This window comes from Chelonoidis abingdonii, chromosome 4 (assembly GCF_003597395.2).
Source record: "Chelonoidis abingdonii isolate Lonesome George chromosome 4, CheloAbing_2.0, whole genome shotgun sequence".
NCBI classification, from domain to species: domain Eukaryota; kingdom Metazoa; phylum Chordata; order Testudines; family Testudinidae; genus Chelonoidis; species Chelonoidis abingdonii.
The window spans coordinates 5,907,881-5,929,574 of NC_133772.1; the positions used below are offsets into that span (position 1 = coordinate 5,907,881).

Genomic DNA, 21,694 nt, shown 5'->3' on the forward strand with positions numbered 1-21,694 from the left:
TAGTGACCCGGGGCCGGGGCTGCAGCGGCCGGAGCGCGGGGGTCGGGGGCGCGCTGGGCCCTGCCGGCGGACACGCGGAGCCGGGCGCGGCCCTCCCCAGAGCGCGCCCGGCCCGGCAGAGCGAGCCTGAGCCGGGGCGGAGCGGGGCTGAGCACAGGCCTGGGGCGGAGGCGGGAAGAGGAGCCTGTTCCCTGCCCTGGGATTCGGGCTCTTCCCAGCGCCCCGCGGGGAGCCCCGTGGGGAGCCGAGGGCGACTCCTGTCCCGGCCAGCAGGGCCCCGGGTCCCTGGGGGAGCTGTGCGGGGGGAGTCTCCCTGGGACGGGTCACAGGTGCTGGGCGGGGGGTTCCCTGGGAGTCGCTCCCCTAGAAACCGCGTCCCCTGCTGAGACTCCGGGCTGGGGGCTGGAGCGGAAGGTGCTGAGTGTGTAACGCTTGTGCCAGCAGCTCCAGGTGGTGTTTGAGGACGTCGCTCTGTATTTCACCCGGGAGCAGTGGGAGCTCCTATCCCAGCCAGAGAAGCAGCTGTACCGGGACCAGATGCTGAGGAATTACTGGGCCCTAATTTCCCTGGGTAAGGACCGATTTCCCTTTATTTATTCACTGCAGTGGGTTCCCTTGATGCCTCAGCTGCAGTGTGCCACCACGTGACGAAGTGATGGCAAATGTCAGGTTGGCTTCCTGTTAAAGGAGAAATCAGGGCTACAGCGCCTTAGGGTAATGTTAATGTAACTGGTTTACTTGCATTATACCTCAGTCCTGGCACAGATTTGGTTGTAACCCTCTCTTACCAGCCCAGCCCAGACCCCAAGGGCAAGAACTCTGCCTCAAGAACTGTCTCCAGTTAGACAAATAAGGCAGAGAGAAAAGTCTCCTGCTGCTTGGAACAGCTCCCCACCAATGTTCCCTCTGTTTTTACATGCATGTGCAGAATAAATTTTGTTCTGTGCACCAATATGGAGGTGATGTGTGGCAGTGGTGGGGCTGAGAGGTTTGGAGTGTGGGAGGTGGCTCCGGGCTGGGGCCAAGGGTTGAGGTCAGGGGAATTAGGGCTCTGGCTGGGGGTGAGGGCTCTAGGATGAGGCCGGGGATGAGGGTTTGGGGTGTAGGCTGCCCCAGGGCTGCGGCGGAGAGAGAGGACTCCCCCAGCCCTCTTGCTGCAGTGGGCTGGGGGAGAGGTGCCTGTCCCCGGCTGCCGCAGCTCTGAGGCTGTGTCTGGTGGAGAAGCGTCTTTCCCCAGCAGCGGCGGCGGCGCCTCCCCAGTCCAGACCCTGTGGCTGTGCCCATGTGCAGACCCACTAGTTCCCCACCTCCCCAAAAAGAATCATACATCATGAATTTAACAATTGTATAGTTGAACAATGCTGCATCCTAAGCAAACGAACTGGTAGGTGTGTGTAACGGTGCCACCTGCCATGACTCAGCCCCCAAAGCAAATTGAGAGTGATCATAGACACAGCTGCTTCAGAGTATGAACTGAACTTGCCTGGTGGGAGATGGGATGAAATCTTTTCTAAGAATGGTTTATTTAATTATTCTTCTGCTGGGGATCTCTTGCACTTTCCTCTCAAACAGCGTCTGAGATTGGGCCTCGTCGTGCCAGTTGCTGCACAGACAAAAACTGATGGAGATCAGGGTCCTGTTGTACTGGGCTGCACAAACATATAAATGAGTCCCTGCCCCCAGAACCGATTCTTTCTCCCCAAACAGGCTATTCAGGTTCCACACCAGACTTAATTCAACGGATCGAGTTAGGGGAGGCAGAGCTATGGATCAGGGAGGCTGAGGACTCCAGGGAAGACTCAGGACCTCAGAGACCATCCTCAGGTGAGTCATAATAATCCAATCCTTTCTGATTTACACACCTGCTAGCGGAGTGCTCCTTAATGTAGAAGGCAGAGGCAGAGCGAGATCCATTGGCTGGGAGCTGAAGAGAGACAAATATGGGGTCAGTGTTTATCTGGGAGGGGAATGAACCACTGGGAGAGCTCCCCTCAGGAGGCAATGAATTCTCCCTCAGTGGGAGTCTGTTGGTGGAGGTAGATCATCTGTCCCTCAAAGCCAAGGCCCTAATTCAGCCAGCAGTTACTAGGCTGGAGGCAGGAATTGCTGGGGGAGATTCTCTGGTTCAGATAGGCAGGAAGCCAGGCTGGATGGGTACAATGAGTCTGTCTGGCTTTGATATCTATGAATCATAGAAATCATAGACATGTGGGACTAGACGGGACCTCCACAGGTCATCTCGTCCAGTCTCCTGCACTAAGACAGGGCTAAGTATTATCTAGAACAGTGCTTCTCAAAGGCAGTATGCCACTTGTTCAGGGAAAGCCCCTGGCAGGCCGGGCCGGTTTGTTTACCTGCTGCGTCTTGAGGATTTTAGTTTAGTTTTAGTTTTGCACAAAGATTGAAACACGAGACCGAGGGTGAATGACGTCTTTCGAAGGAATTCGTTGAAAGGGACTGACTCCCCCTTAGGAATGAGCTACGTTGTGCTAAACAGCTTTATACCGGTCTAACTGCGAACACATGAGGGGATTGTAGCACCTCAGCTAGTTTCAAACCAATATTGTTTAAAGAGCACAAACACTGGGGAACAGGCCTTGTGCTATAAATCAGGAAGACAGTGCAGAACCAGAAACATGTAAGTAAATAACCTCTTATTGAAATAAAACCAAAATCAGTGGATCAGGGCCTCGTTGTGCCAGGCACTGGGTGTATCCTGGGCAAGCTACCATTTAAGCATCAAACAAGACCGAAGAGGCATATGGCGCACATGGAAGCAGGCGCTAGATGCTGCATAAACAACATAGGCTAGAACCACCCTGAGTCAGACTGCAGATTTCTCACAGCATTTCATATAAAAAATTACGGAGCAGGTACAGTAAATTTATGCATCCGATGAAGTGGGTATTCACCCACAAAAGCTCATGCTCCAATATGTCTCTTAGTCTATAAGGTGCCACAGGACTCTTTGCTGCTTTTAGTAAATTTACTAAAAGTCACAGGTCACTAAACTTACTGTGATGGCTCCATGATGTTTCACAAAAGGGGCACCAACTGCCCAAAGAAGCACTTTCCCTCCAGCACTGCAACCCTAACCCCAGCCTGATGCAGAGGGGTTGGTGCGGGCTAGAGATGATATGGGTGGCAATGCCATTCACTGAAGTTAGGCCCACCTCCCCCACCATCATGACTGGGTGGGGGCAAATCTGAGGGTTGCTGTAACCCTGCAGGCCAGGTCTCAATGCCCAGAGCGATGGTGTTCGGTCCAGCCCTGTCAGATAAGAGCTGCCATTGCAGGGTGAGGCGCGCATCCAAAAAACAGACACAGAGAAATTGGGAAATGGTCCCAAGTGTGACCTTTTCCCATCCGTGACAAACCTGTATCCTTAACCATGAGCTAACACCGGCATTGCCCCTGCTCTCTCCAGCAGGGCTTGGGATCCTGGGAGGAATGAGCACATGGTCTGGCTGTGGCAGGAGCTTCAGCCAGTCCTCAGTCCTGAAAATACACCCGCGTACACACAACGGAGAGCAGCTATATTGCTGTGTTGACTACGGGAAGGGCTTTGCATGGAGCTCAAATGTGAGAACAAACCAGCGCGCGCACACTGGTGAGCGTCTGCACCGCTGTGCTGACTGCACCAGGGACTTTGCAGAGAGGTCACACCTGAGAATACACCAACGCACACACACGGGAGAGCGGCCGTACCACTGTGCTGACTGCGACAAGGGCTTTGCAGAGAGCTCAAGCCTGAAGAGACATCAGCGCACACACACCGGCGAGCGGCCGTACCACTGTGCTGACTGCGGAAAGTGCTTTGCACAGAGCTCGATCCTGAGAAGACACCGGCGCACACACACCGGCGAGCGGCCGTACCACTGTGCTGACTGTGGCAAGGGCTTTGCACAGAGCTCGATCCTGAGAAGACACCGGCGCACACACACCGGCGAGCGGCCGTACCACTGTGCTGACTGTGGCAAGGGCTTTGCACAGAGTTCAAGCCTGAGAAGACACCGGCGCACACACACCGGCGAGCGGCCATACAGCTGTGCTGACTGTGGCAAGAGTTTTGCAGAGAGCTCAAACTTGAGAACACACCAACACACACACAGCGGGGAGCCGCTGCACTGCTGTGATGTTTGTAGCAAGAACTTCAGCAACACCAATGCACTAGCCAAACACCAGCGCACGCACACCGGGGAGAGGCCTTTCCAATGCACTGACTGCGGCAAGAGCTTTGCAGAGAGCTCAAGCCTGAGACGACACCAGCGCACGCACACCGGAGAACGGCCATACAGCTGTGCTGGGTGTGGCAAGCGGTTTGGTAGATTGGCCAACCTCACCCGGCACCAGGTCACTCACACCAATGCCCCTCTGCCATCGCCAGGGCCTGGGGGGCTTCTGGCAGCCAGTGGGCCTGACGTAGCACCAGCAGATGTAGACCAGCGAGTGGTCCTGTCCCCCTGATGACCAGCAGAGACTGTGTGGGGCGGGGAAGGGAACTTGGTTGAGCACTGTGGGGAAGAGCAGACCAGTCCGGGTAGTAATTTAGAGATTGTCACAGCCTACTCCATTAGGGAGCTTCCCCCTAGCCCCCCGTGTAGGTGGGATCCAACTATGTCTGTCCCACATACACTCATGCATCTAGCTGGGATGCAGCCAAAACAACCCTCTCCCCCCATCTAGATGGGACCCAGCCAGGAACTTCTCCCCACACCTACCTCGGTTCCAGCCAGCAGGTGACTCTTGGGTGACATCTAGAGGTGGGATTTGCAGTCCTGTGGGGCTGGGCAGGACTGGACTGCCTGGTCCATGTAATTGAAAGACGACTCAGGAACTGCTCATACCGTCTATTTTAAATAGAAATGTGATAAAGAAGAACTACATACCTAATGTGTAACACAGGTCTGTCTAGCCAGGTGTTTCTTTGCTATTAATGAAGCAGATGGTTCACGTGGCATGTGGAGAAGCCTGTGTGAAGTGTAAATCTTTAAGGTGAACCAGTGAAAATGTTCTAAGCCCTAACTGTCTGTAAGGCAGTCACGGCTCTCTCCCTGTCCGTCAGGAGGCTGTGCAGTCCCAGCTGTGCTTGAGCCTTAGGAACTGGGATACCTACAGGCAGATTTCTCGAGGCTTGTGCGAAAAGGGCTGTGATCGGGACATGCTGCAGTGCAGAGCGAAGATAAAGGAGATAAGGCAGGCGTAGCATAAAGCGAGGGAGGTGAACTCCCATTCAGGTGCTTCACCTAAGATCTGCTGGTTCTATAAGGAGCAACCCCACCTCCATTAGCAAGAGCCCCATGGACACTTCAGAGGGCCTGAGGCAGCAGAAAGAGGACCTAAGCCAGAGGATGAAGTTATTGATGAAGCGGAGTTAGATGAGGATGTGCAGCTCCTGGCAGGGTCGCCCAGTAGGGCAGGAAACCGCTCCTCTCCAGAGGTGTCTAGCTAGACTCAGCAGTTGCTCTCACAGGAGCAAGAAGCAGGAGATGAGATGCCTGGTAAGTGAGTGTGGCTTGTGTAGTGTGGAGGTGGTGCTCAGGGTACAGAAATGTGGGAGGCTGGCTGTGTTTCTGTGAGCTGGACAATTCCCTGTGTAGCTAATCCAGAGGGGACGGGGGATAGCTCAGTGGTTTGAGCATTGGCCTGCCAAACCCAGGATTGTAAATTCAATCCTTGAGGGGGGCATTTAGGGATCTGGGGCAAAAATCTGTCTGGGGATTGGTCCTGCAGCAGGGGATTAGACTATATGACCTCTTGAGGTCCCTTCCAACCCTGATATTCTATGAACTCTATGATAATCGGTATGATGCAACAGGGTGTTGATGCATGTCGAGATCTCACAGGAATCCTCCAGGGAGATCAACAGGAAAGTTTCCTGGAGGTACTTGCCAATTCTCTGCTAAAGGTTCCATGGTAGAGCAGCTTTGTTCCTTCTGCCAGTGTAGGAAACTTTCCCATGGCACTCAGTAATCACTTGTGCAGCGACCAAAGCGGCACACAGGTGAGCAGCATAGGGAGCAGGGCAGAAACCACAAGCATAGAGTAGATGTACCCTTGTTTCCCAGCTTACCCTTAGCAGTGAGATGTCTGCTAAAATGACCCCCACCTGTGGAAAAGTGTGGTTGAATTTTAGAATTTGTCCCCTAGAATGCTGCACCGCGGCCCTTGCAAAGCGTGTGTGCTCTTTTCCCAGCGTGGAATCTCCCTCACTACCACCACCACCACCACCACCACTTACGATGCTTTGGGTGTTCGCAGAGATGTGCCTGGCTAGGGTCAGTGAGAAACTGGCGGCAATGTTGTAAAAGGTGTATTTAACTGAAATGTTTCAATCAGGAGTGTGAATTTAACAATCCCGCTTCTGTGCCTTGTCCCTTGTGCTTCACCAGATGTGGCCTTCAGGGACACCCCATGCATGCTGGCCGAGCGTCTCTGCCAGATAAGAAAGCACCCAAGACACAGCAAAAAAGACATGTTCCGGGAGGTCCGGCAGTGCTCCAATGCAGAAAAAAGGGAACACAAGGAGTGCTGGGAAGCCGAATGGCAGGACAGAAAAGAGAATCACACCTTTATTAAGGATGCAATTGAGCGACTGATTAAAGTAATGGAGGAGCAAATACAGATGCTGAAGTCCTTAATAGTGCTGCAAACTGAGGCCTTGCCTACACTACAGGGGAAATTCCATCTAAGCTACGCAATTTGAGTTACGTGAATAGTGTAACTCAAATCGACATAGCTTAGATCTGCTTACCCGAGGGGTCTACACTACGTGATTTCAACGGGAGACGTTCTCCTGTCGACTCCCCCTATTCCTCTCGATCCGGTGGAGTACAGGAGTCAATGGGAGAGCGATCTGTGGTCAATTTAGTGGGTCTTTACTAGAGCCACTAAATTGACCGATGATGCATCCCTGGTAAGTGTAGACAAGCCCTGAGCAAATCAGTGTTCAACCTCCACTGCAACACATTCAGAACTCTCTCATGCCCCCCCGTCCCACTCCAACCACAAATTCCTTTCTGCTTTTCAGCACTCCTCGATGTCCCATTCACTCCACCCCCTCAGACAACTTTCACAATGCTAGCTGGACCTATGCACAGTTGTAAAGTCTGCCCTTCCCTGGTTCCTCCTTTCCCGCCAAGCATCTGTGTGTTTGTGTGTGCTGTTTCTTGCGCAATAAAAGCAGAGTTTTATAATGGTAAATCTTTTTTTTTTCTTTCTACAAGGTGAGATTGCAAGCACTACCAATACATGCACAGGCATTTTAATCACTTTCTTACTGGACTATTAGGCCCCAAATGTCACCATTGCCCTCTAGGAAAACCACATGTAATGTAACATTGAAGCACCTCTGACAGAGATATATTACTGATGCTTATTGTCCAAGTGCTGTCTCAAAGCCTCCCTGATTCAAATAACCCCCCTCTGGGCTCCTCTAACAGCCCTAGTATCTGGCTGCTCAAAATCAGCTGCCAGACAGTCTGCCTCAGCACTCCACCCCTGAGCAAACCTTTCACCCTTAGCTTCACAGAGATTATGCAATGTACAGCATGTGGCTATGACCATGGGAATATTAGCCTCAGTGAGGTCTAACCTGCTATAAAGGCATCGCCAGTGCACCTTTAATTTGCCAAAGGCACATTCAACTCTCATCTGGCACCTACTGAACCTGTTGTTGAACTGCCCTTACTGCTGACCAGGTGTCCCATGTAAGGTTTCATAAACCAAGGCTGTAAGGGGCATGCAGGGTCCCCCAGGATCACTATGGGCATTTTAACATCCCCCACTGTGATCTTCTGGTTAGGGGAAAAAAGTCCCTGCCTGCAGCTCTCTGTATAGGCAGGTGTTCCTGAAGATGCTTGTGTCATACATCTTCGTGGACCACCCTGTGTTGATGTCAGTGAAACACCCACGGTGATCCACAAGAGTCTGCAACACCATGGGGAAGTACCCCTTCCTAGTGATGTGGTCTGGTGCCAAAATGAATGGGTGCAGAGCTGTCCACTATTTCATGCACATTTCCCAGAGTCAGGGTCCTTTGTAGCAGGATGCGATTTATTGCCCTGCACACTTGCATTAATGCCGCCCCAACAGTCGACTTCCCCACTCCAAATTGATTCACGATCGACTGGGTAGCAGTCTGGAGTCATTAGCTTCCACACACAGATTGCCACATGCTTCTCTACTGAGAAGGCAGCTCTCATTCTGGTGTCCTTGTGCTGCAGGGCTGGGGTGAGCTCCGCACACAGTTCCAGGGAGGTGGCTTTCTGTATCCGAAAGTTCTGTACCCACTGGTTGTCATCCCACACCTGCATGACGATACGGTCTCACCAGTGCTTGTTTCCTGAGCCCAAAAGTGACGGTCTACCCTATGTACCTGCTCTGTGAATGCCAAAAGCAATCTAAAGTTGGTCCTATCCATATCACGCAGAACGCTGGGTGCCTGCAAGTCTTCCTCAGTTAGGAACTTCACGATTAACTGCACTGCTGTCCGCAATGTCTTCATGACAGTTAACGGAGCAAGTGTGAACATGCAGTTGTGACTTTTATGATGTCAATTTTTGGGTGTTGACATCACTTTTGTCAGCACAAATTGGTAGTGTGGACAGCGCCATAATGACAGGCCAGCTTTCAGACCTAGCAGCAGAGGCTTATAGGCCCAGTGCCCTCAATCAGGGCAGGACAGAAAACAGTTCATGGCCCTGGTCCGCAGTCAGGCAGAGCAACACAACAGTGTAGGGGGAATCAGCCCCCTGGCAGAACAGTCAGCAAAACCATCTGGTGTCCTAGTTCAAGCGGGCGATAGACCAGTGCAGGCTTCTTGACCTGAAGGTGGGGAGGCTGCCAGGGATGGAGTGGCAGGTGGTAGGGGGACGCAAGCCCACTCGCTCCACTATGTCCCAGCCCAGGGCCCTAACAGTGGCGGAGTGGTCCTATTCGGCTTTCCAGGGCTCCTTCCTACTCTCCCAGTCAGGGGGCAGTGGGGCTCTGGGGTTGTCATTCATCTCACTGGAGTAAATGGCAAGTGGCAGCCCTAACAGCTTCTCAGTGTCCCCAGCATCTGGCAGCTCCAGCAGTCCCTCCAGGCTCTGGCACTGTAGCGGCCTCCGTCGGGTCCAGGCTCCAGCAGTGCAGGGGGGAGACGTCCTCCTCCTCTAGCAGCTCTCCCCCCAACTGAGCTTGAGGGCCTCCCATTTCCCGTCACTGTCCCGGCCCCCTGCTTCCAACGGGGCAGCCGCGCATGTCCCAGCTCTGCCCATCGGGGGCGGTCATGGTCTATCCCTGTTCGTCAGGGTTGGAGACCAGACCCTCTCATTACAACCCTCCCTCAAGTCCAGACCCCGGCCAATCTCCAGGGTTGGTATGGTCCCCCTTCCCCAGCCGAGAGAGACCATCAGCATTTGCATTCTCCTTACCTCCCTATGTTGCAAGGTAAATGCCAACTGTCAAAGGAGGAGGTACCACCTTATTAGCCTCACGTTAGTGGCGTTCATGGTCTGGAGCCACTTCGGGGGGGTATGATCCGTGACAACAACGGAGTCCCCCAGGAGGTAATATGAAAGGGCCTCCCCAGCCTATTTAACTGCCAGGGCCGCCTCCTCGATGATCAAATAGTTGCATTCCAGGGGGAAGAGCTTTCAGCCAATGTAAAAGACGGGATAGTCTCTGTCGAGGGTCTGAGAGAGGACGGCCCCAAATCCCACTGCCACAGCATCTGTCTGGACTATCAACCTATGAGGGAAAGCGGGGCTGCAAAGCATCGGTTCATGGCAGAGATGATCTTTTAGCATCTGGAATGCTTTGGCACACTTGGGGGACCAGTGGCTGCACTGCAGCTGGTTCTTTGCTAGGAGTTTCTAATTCTATAGTATGGGACAATATATTCATTTAATGTTTAAGAAAAGTTTTGTAAATGAGTTCCAATAGTTCATGGATTAGGGACCGAATCTTATGGAGTTCCAGGCAGTGGTGAGCTGGAGCTGGTTCATAGCAGTTCCCGCGAACTGGTTGTTAAATTTAGAAGCCGGTTGAGAATCAGTTATTAAAGGGGTGGGCAAACTCCAGCCTGCAGAATCATCCTGTGTGGCCCGCCTAAGCTCCTGGCTGGGGAAGTCCCCCCGGCCTTCCCCCCTCTCACAGAGCCCAGCGGCATGGTAAGGGGGTGGGGGGGGCTGCGAGCTCCAGTGGGCCACACGGCATCCATACACGCTGCCCCGAGCAGCATGGTAAGGGGGCTGGGCTGGGGCTGGAGCTGGGAGGAGGGATTGGATAAGGGTCAGGGAGTGAGCAGAGGTTCTGGGAGGGCGGTCAGGGGATACAGAATGGGGGGTCTGTCGGGGTGGTGGTGGATGGGGTCGGAGCAGTCAGGGACATGGAACGGGGTGAATTGGGTAGGGGATGGGGTCCTGGGGGGCAGTGTGAGCAGAGGTTCTGGGAGGGCGGTCAGGGGATACAGAATGGGGGGTCTGTCGGGGTGGTGGTGGATGGGGTCGGAGCAGTCAGGGACATGGAACNGGAGAAGGGAAGGTTGATGGATTGTGGGTTGTGAGGGGGCAGTACGTGCATGGGGGTCAGGGACAAGTTGTTTTGGGAGGCACATGGGGCTTGTACTCACCAGGCAGTTCCCTACCCAGTCTTTGGCAGCACTTCAGCGGCACTAAAGGACCCAAAAACCCAGAGCGAGTGAAGACCCCTCCGCTATCGAAGCACCAACAAGGACCTGGTAGGGAATCGGTTCTTAGGATTTTCGCAGCTCATCACTGGTTCCAAGGGCTTCTGTATAAATTATTTAGGGTAATCTTTGTATCTAAACAATGGGAGACTCAGTGCTCAGTCTAGAAGATACCAGTTCTCAAATCTGTGGATTTGCGTCTCCAGGGATAACATGCTTGTTAATGGCAAAAATGTTTTTAAACAAACAATATATAGATGTGAGAAATAACAGACCTCAACCCTAATGTCCCTCTGCAAATTTGTGTACACAGAGTCAATCCTGTACCTCTCTCTAAAAGTACAAAGTTTCAAAAAGTTCAATGAATAGAATATTGATGGAGATGAGAATAGATCTGGACAAGGAGAAGTCATCCAGAGATAAATGTGAGAAGGGAGGCATGATGTTGCACTCCATATGTTTATGAATGTGAATATGATGTAACTGGAAAATGTTTTATGCAAATGTGTCTCGTAAGATATCATTACAAAGCTTATAATCTACTGAGTTTTCTCATGCTATTTATATCTATGTATCATTCTTATATCTAAAATTAGAAATATGAAGTCAATGCTGAGGTCCTATTGTAATTATGCAAAGCGTGGGCTAGTAATGATGGTTTAGATGGCTCTCATTGACTAAGACAATTGGCTGTAAGTGGCTCTGTTTACCTGCAAGCCTTCCATTACATGACATGGGTAATGAAGAAGATGGTGTCACAGGACATGTGACCTGGTCACAATACTGGAATCTATCTTAAACCTGGTGCTTTTCCATTTAGAAGGAGGGGTGGGAACCCAGAGAAACAAAAGGATTCCCACCTTGTGCCAAAGATATAAGAAGACGTGGAACAGAACAAAAGGGGTCCCACTGATGGAATCCCTGCTTTCCACCTAAGATGTCTGCTGGAACTGACAAGGGCTGTACCAGGGGAAAGGATTGAGCCCAGACTAGGAAGGAGTCTAGTCTGTGAAAGAAGCTGATTGGAACATCTCTGAGGGTGAGATTTACCAGTATTCAGTTTCTTAATGTATTACGCTTAGACTTGCGTATTTTGTTTTAGTTTGCTTGGTAACATACTTTGTTCTGTCTGTTATTACTTGGAATCACTTAAATCCTACTTTTTATACTTAATAAAAATCACTTATTTATTAATTAACCCAGAGTAAGTTATTAATATCTGGGGGAGCAAACAGCTACGTATCTCTCTCTATAAGTGTTATAGAGGGTGGACAATTTATGAGTTTACCCTATATAAGCTTTATACACAGTAAAACAGATTTATTTGGGGTTTGGATCCCGCTGGGTGTCTGGATGCTGGAAATTGCTTACCTGCTGAGTGGTTTTCAGTTAAAGCCTGCAGCTTTGGAGGTCTGGTTCAGACCCTGGGTCTGTGTTGCAGCAGGCTTGTGTGTGTGGCTCAACAAGGCAGGGTTCTGGAGTCCCAAGCCATCAGGGAAAACAGGGTCAGAGGTAGTTTCTGCACATCAGGTGACAGTCCCAAGGGGGGCTCTGTGACCAAGCCCATCACAGGAGGGACAGACAGCAGAAACAAAAGTGAAACCGTTTGAGCAGCATATTCCAGAAGTCTTGAGGTCTTTCTGAGTGTAGCCTTCATTGATTTCAGATCTACCATATCATTCTCTCATTAGAAGGGAAAACCTATAATGGCAGCAGGTCGTAAGAGACCCAGTTTGGGAATAAGAACCATACAAGAAATATATGTTTGCTGATGACGTTTTAAAGAAAGTCACAGTGGTGGAACTGGCGGAAGCCACTTAAGCACTTGGATTCAGAGACTGCTGAAGTGATAATCTCACTTTTAAGAGGAGTAGCTTCTTCTGCCAGAGTAGAAAGAATATTTTCTTCTTTTGGAATAATTCGTTCCAAATTGTGAAATCATTTGGGACCTGAAAAAGCAGGAAAGCTTGTTTTTCTTTTCCAGATTATGATCAAACAGGAAAACAAAAGGTGAAGACGACTTGAGTTAGCTGCAGAAGCCAATATTTTAAGTTTCTCATGTTGACCTGGCTGATAAAAAAAAAAAATTAAATCGACTGTATTTCATTTAACTATTTTAGTTAAACAATTTTAACAAAAAAAACTGATTTTAAAAAACTTGAATGTTTAAATTAAAAAACATCATGCTTGTTTTGTAAAAATATTATATGTTTGCTGTTAAAGAAAAAAAAATCCAGAATACATAACATCGTTGCTTTAGTTAAATAAAACAACTTAAATGTCTGTCTGGTGATGGTCTCCTAATACAGCATGGCAAGAAAATCCTCCAAATATTAATGATTAACCTGTTGAATTGGAGATAGTTCACCTCCCAGTGATTTCATAAATATCTGCTTCAATTATCTTTAGTAAATGAAATAACCAAGCATTCATTTTCTGATATAGCTGTAAAACTAATCTGAAAAGTTTTCAAAATAAATTACTTAAAAATGTGTAGTGTGTAACCTTCTAAAAATGAAATCTATATCTCTCTCTCCTATGTATTAAGGTTATGCATTTTTAATCATGGATTTCTACATAAATCACTTCTTCCCGACTAGTGATTTAATCATGATTTAAATCAAATTGATTTAAATCAAATCCACCCTGGTTAGACAGACCTTTGCAACACATTAAGTACATAATTCTTCTTCATCACATTTGTATTTAAAAATATGGCAAGAGTGGTTCCTGCATCGTCTTTCAATCACACGCACCAGGCTGTCCTGCCCTCAGCCCAATCCGTGCTGAGACAGGACTGCAAATCCCACCTCTAGATGTTACCAAGGAGTCACCAGCTGGCTGGAACTGAGGTAGGTGTGTGGAGAAGTTCCCGGCTGGGTCCCACCTAGATAGGGGTGGGGGTGTCCTGGCTGCATCCCAGCCAAATGCATGAGTGTGGGACAGAAAGAGAAAGGCCTGGCTGGATCTCACCTACAAGGGGTGGGGGTGCTCCCGAATGGAGTAGGCTGTGACTATCTGCTCTAAATTCCCACAGCTGTTTGCTCTTCCCCACATTACTCAGCCAAGTCCCTTTCCCTGCCCCACACAGTCTCTCTGTCAGGCATCATGGGAACAGGAACACTCCCTGGTCCACATGTGCTGGCGCTGTGCCAGGCCCACTGGCTGCCAGATGTCCCATAGGCCCTGGCGTTGGCAGAGGGGCACTGGTGTGCGTGATTTGGTGCTGGATGAGGTTGGCCAACCCAGTAAAGCGCTTGCCACAGTCAGCACAACGGTGCGGCCCCTCCACGGTGTGTGTACGCTGATGGACTCTCAGGTGTGAGATCTGTCCAAAGCACTTGCCGCAGTCAGCACAGAGGTGTAGCTGCTCCCCGGTGTGCGTGCGCTGGTGTCTTCTCAGGATCGAACTCTGTATAAATCACTTGCCACAATCAACACAGTGGTGTGGCCGCTCCCCAATGTGTGTGCGCTGGTGTCTTCTCAGGACTGAGCTCTGTCCAAAGCTCTTGCCACAGTCAGCACAGTGGTATGGCCTCTCCCCGGTGTGTGTGCGCTGATGGACTCTCAGGTGTGCAAGCTGTGCAAAGCCCTTGCCACAGTCAGCACAGCAGTGCGGCCACTCCTCAGTGTGTGCGCGCTGGTGACTTCTCAGCCTTGAGCTGTGTGCAAAGCCCTTGCCACAGTCAGCACAATGATGCAGCCGCTCCCCGGTGTGTGCGCGCTGGTGGATTCTCGTGTGAAATCTGTGTAAAGCCCTTGCCACAGTCAGCACAGCAGTGCTGCCGCTCCCCGGTGTGCGTGCGCTGGTGTCTACTGAGGCTTGAGCTCTGTGCAAAGCTCTTGCCACAGTCAGAGCAGTGGTGCGGCCGCTTCCTGGTGTGCGTAAGCTGGTGTATTCTCAGGACTGAGGACTGTCTGAAGCTCCTGCCACAGGCAGCACAGCGGTATGGCCTCTCCCCAATATGCGTGTGTCGGTGCTGGGTCAGCGCAGAGGGGTTGCTGAACCTCTTGCCGCAGTTGATGCAGCGGTGGGGACGCCGGCCCACAGGGAGTCTCTGGTGTGTGGCCAGATCCGGTCTCTGGCTGAGTTTACCCTGGGGATGGACTGAGTCCTGTGCATGGATCCCTCTGTGGGATGTGGGAAACAGCTTTCCTGCCACGCTCTCCCCACATTCAGCCCGTGCCCTTGTTCCTCCCGGGTTCCCATGCCCTGCTGGAGAGAATCCTGGTGTTAGCACACAGTAAAGGCTACAGATTTGTCAAGGACGGGAAAATGTCACGGATGGCGCAATTTCCCCATTTCTCAGTGACTGTTTTTTGGATGGATGTCTCACCCTGCAATGGCAGCTCCTGTCCCACAGGGCTGGACCCAACGCCTCGCTCCAGGCACTGAGACCTGGGCTGCCGGGTTCCAGCGCCACTCAGATTTGCCCCCACCCACAGTCATAATGGTGGAGGAAGCAGGCCAAACTTCAGTGAATGGCCTTGCTCCCCAGACCTTCTCTACCCTGCCCCAACCCCTCTGCACCAGGCTGGGGTTAGGGTTGCAGCACTAGGGGGAAGGTGCTTCTTTGGGTGGGTGGTGTCCTCTGAGCATGGCGAGGAGGAGGGCAGGTTTTGTTAAAAATTATGGGAGCAGTCACAGGAAGTTCAGTGAGCTGTGACTTTAATAAATTTACTGTAATTGCTCTGTAATTTCTGATACAAAATGCCATGACAAATCTGCAGCCTGACTCAGGGTAGTTCTAACCTATGGTGTTTGTGCAATGGCCACTGCCTGCTCCCATGTGCGCCATGCACCTTGGGTCTCATTTTATGCTTAAATTGTAGCTTGCCCAGGACACAGGCAGTGCCTGCACAACAAGGCCCTCATCCAGAACTAGGACCTCAAAGTGTTAACAAACAGGATCTGGGTTTTTTTTCCCCACACTAATTTTGGTTTTATTTCAATCGGAGGTTTTTATTTACAAGTTGGGGTTCTGCACTGTCTCCTGTTTTATTGCACAAGGCCCATCCCCCAGTGTTTGCGCTGTTTAAACTATATTGGTTTAAAACCAGCTGAGGGGCTACAATCCCCAGTGAGACCAGTATAAAGCTGCTTAGAACAATGGAGCTCATTCCTGTGGGGGAGCGAGTCCTTTTCAAGGAATCCCTTCTAAAGAAGTCATTTACCCTCGGCCTGATGTTTCACTCTTTGTGTAGAGCTAAAACTAAATGAAAATCCTGAAGAGGGTGGGGGTTTGAGGGGATGACAAGTCACTCAGGGTTTGTGTGATGTAACCTGAAAAACATCTTTGTTTTGTTTTACAACCCAGTCAGTGACACTGCTAAACTGGAAGGGGTGAATGGCTGCTACTTTGATCTACAGACGGTCACAGACCGTGTTAAGGCTGAGGGCTGTGCTAAGCATTGACACTGAAGCAATGTAAGTGGCAACAATTATATGCCACTGAGAGAGCAGGAGGAGAAGGGGATGTGACAAAGGTCATTCCACCCCCTCTCCCTCACACCCAGCTCATACACCAGGGTACTTCAAGTCATGCCCTGCAGGTTCTCTCCCCCGGCCACAACTGCCTGGAACACAGGGTAGTTTTAGAGGATTACAGTGAAATGCTGCAAGTGCCAGAGACCTGCTCTACAAAATGGCGTTCTCCGCATGGCATGACCTGCACTCTTCATACATGACTGATCCTGTCCTGCCCTGAGTCATTCCCAGCTTTCTCCTTGTTTGCCGGGGACAGGTCTCTCCAGTCTGAGAGGTCAGGTGCAAAGTGAAGTGGCAGAAAGGGGGTGGGGGTGGGAACCTTGAGAGGACAGCACCAGGGGCCAGTGGCTTGGGGATGCCTTCCCAGGCTGTGAGCAGGTTTTTGCCCCTGTCTGAGCTATGTCTGGATCCAGATGCCCAGGGCCACAGGACATTAGCACACACAACTTGAGTCAGGACAGGCAGAGGCATGAAACCCATCTGAAAAATTTCAAGGGCACCCCTGGCTTGGTATAATTTTCTGAGGCGTGGGAAGCCTAGAAGGTGGTGATGTGGTCTATAGAATGACAGGCGTGTCTTTCCAGCCAGGTGCTCATCTGCCCCCCAGTGCCAGACCCACTGACATACACAAAGATGGATTTTATTCTCACAGTCCCAATGCCCTCTCCATTACACAGCTGGGGCAACTGAGGCATGGTGGAGCTGTAGTGACTCGCTTCCAAAACTGATCCAAGATCTTTTGAATCCTACTGCAATATCCCACCCACTAGGTGAATAGAGCTCCCATATGCTCCCCCACTACAGAGACCTCTCTCTTTCCCTCATCATCTCTCAAATCTTCCCTCTCCCAACATTGTCCCATATCACTATCCCACTGCTCTTTCAACTTCATCACCTCCCCACCTCCAATCCATTTCTCTTTCACAGCTCTGAGGCCCCATAATGTTTAGGTCCAATCCTAGGTCACAGATATCAAAGTAGGAAAGATAAAAAGTATGATAAGAGGACTCCCTACCTTAACCAGGAGATCTTCAGTGACCTGAAACTCAAAAAAAGAGTCATACAAGAAGTGGAAACTAGGTCAAATTACAAAGGGTGAATATTAAGAAACCCACAGGCATATAGTGACAAAATTAGAAAGGCCAAGGCAAAAAACAAAACTAAACTAGCTAGGGATATAAAGTGTAACAAGAAAGCATTTTACAAATACATGGGAAGGAAAGGGAAGACCAAGGACAGGCTAGGCCCATTACTAAATGAGGAAGGAAAGACAATAAGAGAAAATGCAGCAAAGGCCAAACTGTTAAATTCCTCTTTTGTTTCAGTTTTCACCAAAAAGTTAGCTGCAATCGGTCAACGAACATAGTGAACGTCAGTGTCAACGGGGTAGGATCTGAGCCTAAAATAGGCAAAGAAATAGATACTAATTACTTAGATGAGTTAGATGTCTTCAAGTAGGCAAGGCCTGATGATATACATCCTGGAATACTTAAGGAACTGGCTGTAATGATCTCTGAGCCATTCACATGTTCGTAGAGATAACCGCTGAGCATGGTAGAGAGACCCGAGGAAAAGGGCAAATATAATACCTAGCTATAGAAAGGGGAATATGGACAACTCAGGGAATTATAGACCAGTCATCTTAACATCCATTATCTTTCCAGCTACTGAAAAGCAAACATTTATTTGGAAGCACTTATTAGTTGATTTCCTTCTAGGTAACAGTCAACATGGATTTGTCAGGAACAAAATTATGTCAAACCAACTTAATATAATAAGCCTCATGGACAGGGGAGAAGCAGTAAATGTCACAGCTCAACTTTAGTGAGACTTCTGATACTGTCTTACATGACCTTCTCATGAACAAATTAGAGAAATACAGCCTAGACAAATAAGGTGGGTGCACAACTGGTTGGAAAACCGCACTCGGAGAGTAGTTATTATGGTTAAAAAACCCGGTAAACTTATCAGATTCTGCTTCCTTTGTTATCTTGTTAAGTTCGTGCCCTTTTATCTGTATAAATAAGATAATTTGTGTGTTGCATGATGCTCACGTTATCTGGGTGTATTAGCAGAGTGCTGTGCTATTAAAACAGAGTGGTCTGACAAAATGCGAGTCCTGAGTCTGACTTTGACAATTTGGAGGTCCCACCGAGATGGCAACCATCTTCACTGGGGCTGAGTGATTCCTGACCGTTTTTTGTAGGACGACCATGGAAGCTGACACCTAGGCATTTGGCCCGAGCAGTCATCCGCTGAAACGGCAGGGTGCACTACCACAGTGAAGTCTACGCCATCGAACCTATTGGTTCCCACTCTGTTCTGGTAGGGATCCCGGGATCTGACATCAGGAATCTGGTCAGGTAATTATTTCTGTATTGTGTCCGGACTGAGGACTGTCCTGTCTCTGTGTCTATCTGTCCTCCTTGTGGAGTGTTTGAGTCTGGGTGCCGTCTCCGTCCGGGGATAAGCTGACCAAGGGGCTCCTGTCCCCACGGTCTGAGTGGAATCTGCACAATCGCAGCCGCACTGCACCTTGGGTAAAACCCTTGGTGTGAAAGCAAGGGCAATTGAGGCAGTAGCCTGTGGGCTCCTTTTTTGTGTTGCACAGGGCATCACTCTGATGAACCCGAATTTCCTTCTTGTGCGATTGGTGTATGAAGCCCTCCTGTATTGGTAACCAGACGTCTAAGTCGGGACAGTTCCCTAAAGAAACGCCAGCTCATTTTATGTATTTTAGAAGGGTCCGGACTCCTGTAAATTTCTGGAAAAATGGTCTAGGCTAACTCAGTGGCCACTGTTAAAATCTTGGAACAAAGACCGAGTGGATGTCTTAAAAGACAAACTTGGCCAACCTAAAACTAAATTGGCTAAAGGAGAGGTTAATTGTTTCATGCAGTAGTGGGAAAAGGCAAATTGTAGGTGGATAAAATGAAAACTCGCCTCTCTTAATAAGTTAAAAGCTTTATTAAAAGCCTCCTCTCCCACCACCAGACTGAGCGCTCCCCTCTACCCCGTTCTCAAAAAAACAAACCCGGATCAATCCCAACCCCCTTCATACTCTCATCTAATTAAAAACAAGAAAAAAACCACAAACAAAAAAAAAAGCCCCTTGTTCTGTTCCCCTTTGTTGTCTGCCTCAGAAACTCATTCTTTACTGTTCCACTACCAATTCAGAAAGAAGGGAGGGCTCCTCAACTAGCCCCCACCCTTCCTGGTCCCTTTCCTTAAACATTTCTTTCAAAATTGTGAAATGACCACAATACCACTCACAAAAATGGTTCATTGGAAAAAGCAGGATCGGGGCCCAGACAAGCAGGCAAGCAACAGATAAAGAAACTGAAAACAGGTTGGAAGCCCTAAGGGCATGGTGTCAGGAAGAAGAAAAGCAGTAAGTGCAGGCATGAACCCCGGAACAATACTTACAATGGTGAAATGTGAGTTGATAAAGGTGTAGTTCTGGGAGATAAACAAGTGATTTAAGGAAAGAGTGTGAAAAGTTAACTTTACAGAGGCTGAAAAGAATTCTTGGTTTCTTTGCAGCCATTTTGAAGGGGAAATGGGCCCTTTTCCAAAAGAATGCCTGTAAATAATCCAAATAAAAAGACTATCTGATTGAAATCATTTGACTCTGGTCAATTTAGTCAAATTTGCTAAGAACATGGGGGTGGGGGTGGGGGTTCTACTGGAACTTAACTGATCCAAATGTATAAAGGGAATACAATCTATATAAAAACTATGTAAAAACAGAGCAGTGTAGAAGGAATGTTAAGGAAAAGAAAATGTGTATGTATCTGTCTGTGGAAATATGTTAGGGTCTAAGAACCTACGCCAACACACCTGGTTTGTAAAATTCCTGTTTTGTAGGTTTAAGATAAATTGGTTTTGTTTTGTTTTTAATAATGCCACTAAAAATCCTTTTGACTCTTTAAATCAAAGTTGCAAAACTGACAAGACCTTTTTGCCAGACACAGGTAATCAGAGTTGTTTGGCTTTGGGATTTGGCATTTAACCCTCAACGGGTAACTTGATTCTTTTACAAAATTTAAAATGTTTTTAAATAAAGACCAAGTCATGGCTCCAGCAGGGCAGTCAAAATCAGAAGAATAGGGAGAGAGTCTGGATTCTTGTTTGTTTTTGTAACAAAATAGCAGATGAGAGCTGTAGTAAAAGAATTAAAAAGACAGTGCCCCTCTGAAGCAACAGCAGGGGTGAGGTGCACAAAACAAAAAGAAGCAGTTAGAAACACTGAGCCTTGGTATGTCTCTGTGTAATCAGACTGTCACTTTGATAAGGGTACATGATAGATATGTACAGAAGTTAAACTACAGAAGGAATGTGCATTTTCCCCAGGGCATGTGCAGTGTATATTATAGAGGGGGTGAAAGAAATGCAAGCGAAATATGCTACTTAATTAAAATCCTATCAGAGCTCCAATGGAGCCACAATAGATTGCGTTTTCTTTTTCAGATCTCTGTGTGTTTTGGAAGCAAGAGTTAAAAGTAATCAAAACTCTGGTAAAAGTTAATTGTGTCTGCTGATGGCTTTGAATCCAAAAGCCAAGTCTGTGTTGATGCAAATTACCTAACCGATTGATGAAGGAAAAAAAAACCCTGCCACCACAAAGAAGCTACAAATAAAGGACATACCTGATCAGCAAACAAATTGTCTAAATAAAAGGCATGGTATAGCAAGATACCTTTAATTGAAATAAATTTAATGTTAATAAGTACCCCTGTAGCAATGTATAGTGTGTATATAGTGTATAGTGTGGTAGTAATGCTTCTCAGCTATTACCTGTAAATAAACTTAAATCTTAACACAGCAGAAAAACACATTACAAATTTGGTCTGCTGGATAAAAAGAAAAACTGAGGTACACATGGATTTAATGACTGAACAGTGAAATAATTTCCCCATAACCCTTAAAAGATAGAAGCCATTGAAACCTGGCCTGCCTATAGAACAAAAACACAGGAAAATATGGAGGTAATTCTTCTTGTTTTGCCGGCAATCGGCAAGGGTATTTGTAAAAGAAAGGAGTATTTTAACCAATAATAAATGCCACCCCAAAAGGGGTAGAAAAATGTTATTTTTTTCTTTCAGAAAAAGCTGATACCAGCTACAGGACAACCTAATACAGAAACAAATACAAGTGGGGAAAAAAAAAGTCTCAGCTTACTGTAAGCACTGATTTAGCTGAGTTCTCTATCAATCTTGGCATTGAATGGCAGAAAGTTACCAATCATCTGTTAAAAGGTAAAAGGTAACATAGTTCCTAGAAAAAAAACAACAAAAAGGCAATGTGGGAAACCGAACAGTTCGTATTACACTCGCAAATGGGGACATGTTAAGAATTGCCACTGCAGAAAGACATAGCAGCTTACCACTGGTAGAACATATTTTCTGGATGGTCTCCCACAACTCCTGGCATACTAATGTTACTACCCCTAATTGTTTTTGGTTTTAAATTCTATGTGTTATAATTAAAATGTTTGAAATGTGCTGTTGAATAAAACAAATGTATGCAAAGC

At 48.5% G+C, this 21,694-nt stretch overlaps 3 protein-coding genes and 1 pseudogene across 4 annotated transcripts in view; 2 read left to right on the forward strand and 2 right to left on the reverse strand.

The window, feature by feature from the left end:
* The window catches only part of AIP (AHR interacting HSP90 co-chaperone), a 340,731-nt gene that overhangs the window by 58,550 nt on the left and 260,487 nt on the right, over positions 1-21,694 (reverse strand). The gene's annotated exons all lie outside the window — the stretch shown is intronic.
* The window catches only part of LOC116822190 (uncharacterized), a 63,069-nt gene that overhangs the window by 125 nt on the left and 41,250 nt on the right, over positions 1-21,694 (forward strand). The window lies entirely within an intron of this gene.
* Positions 217-7,204, forward strand: LOC116822191 (uncharacterized). 2 transcript variants are annotated; one of them, XM_075065939.1, is made up of 4 exons: positions 217-571; positions 1,708-1,824; positions 3,429-5,502; positions 6,394-7,204. In XM_075065939.1, exons 1-3 carry the CDS (start codon positions 538-540, stop codon positions 4,466-4,468), a joined length of 1,191 nt encoding a protein of 396 aa, XP_074922040.1. In that variant the 5' UTR covers positions 217-537; the 3' UTR covers positions 4,469-5,502; positions 6,394-7,204. The 2 variants fall into 2 exon arrangements, with proteins under 2 accessions (XP_074922040.1, XP_074922042.1); XM_075065941.1 differs by having other exon boundaries at positions 326-571; positions 3,432-5,502.
* Positions 12,815-15,123, reverse strand: LOC142046677 (uncharacterized; annotated as a pseudogene).

What these genes read in the sequence shown, in the direction of transcription:
- LOC116822191 (XM_075065939.1), top strand. Translation starts at nt 538, where the DNA reads ATGCTGAGGAATTACTGGGCCCTAATTTCCCTGG. An exon ending in CTGGGCCCTAATTTCCCTGG is followed by an intron (nt 572 to 1,707) that starts GTAAGGACCGAT and finishes CTCCCCAAACAG; the next exon opens with GCTATTCAGGTTCCACACCA. An exon ending in ACCTCAGAGACCATCCTCAG is followed by an intron (nt 1,825 to 3,428) that starts GTGAGTCATAAT and finishes TGCTCTCTCCAG; the next exon opens with CAGGGCTTGGGATCCTGGGA.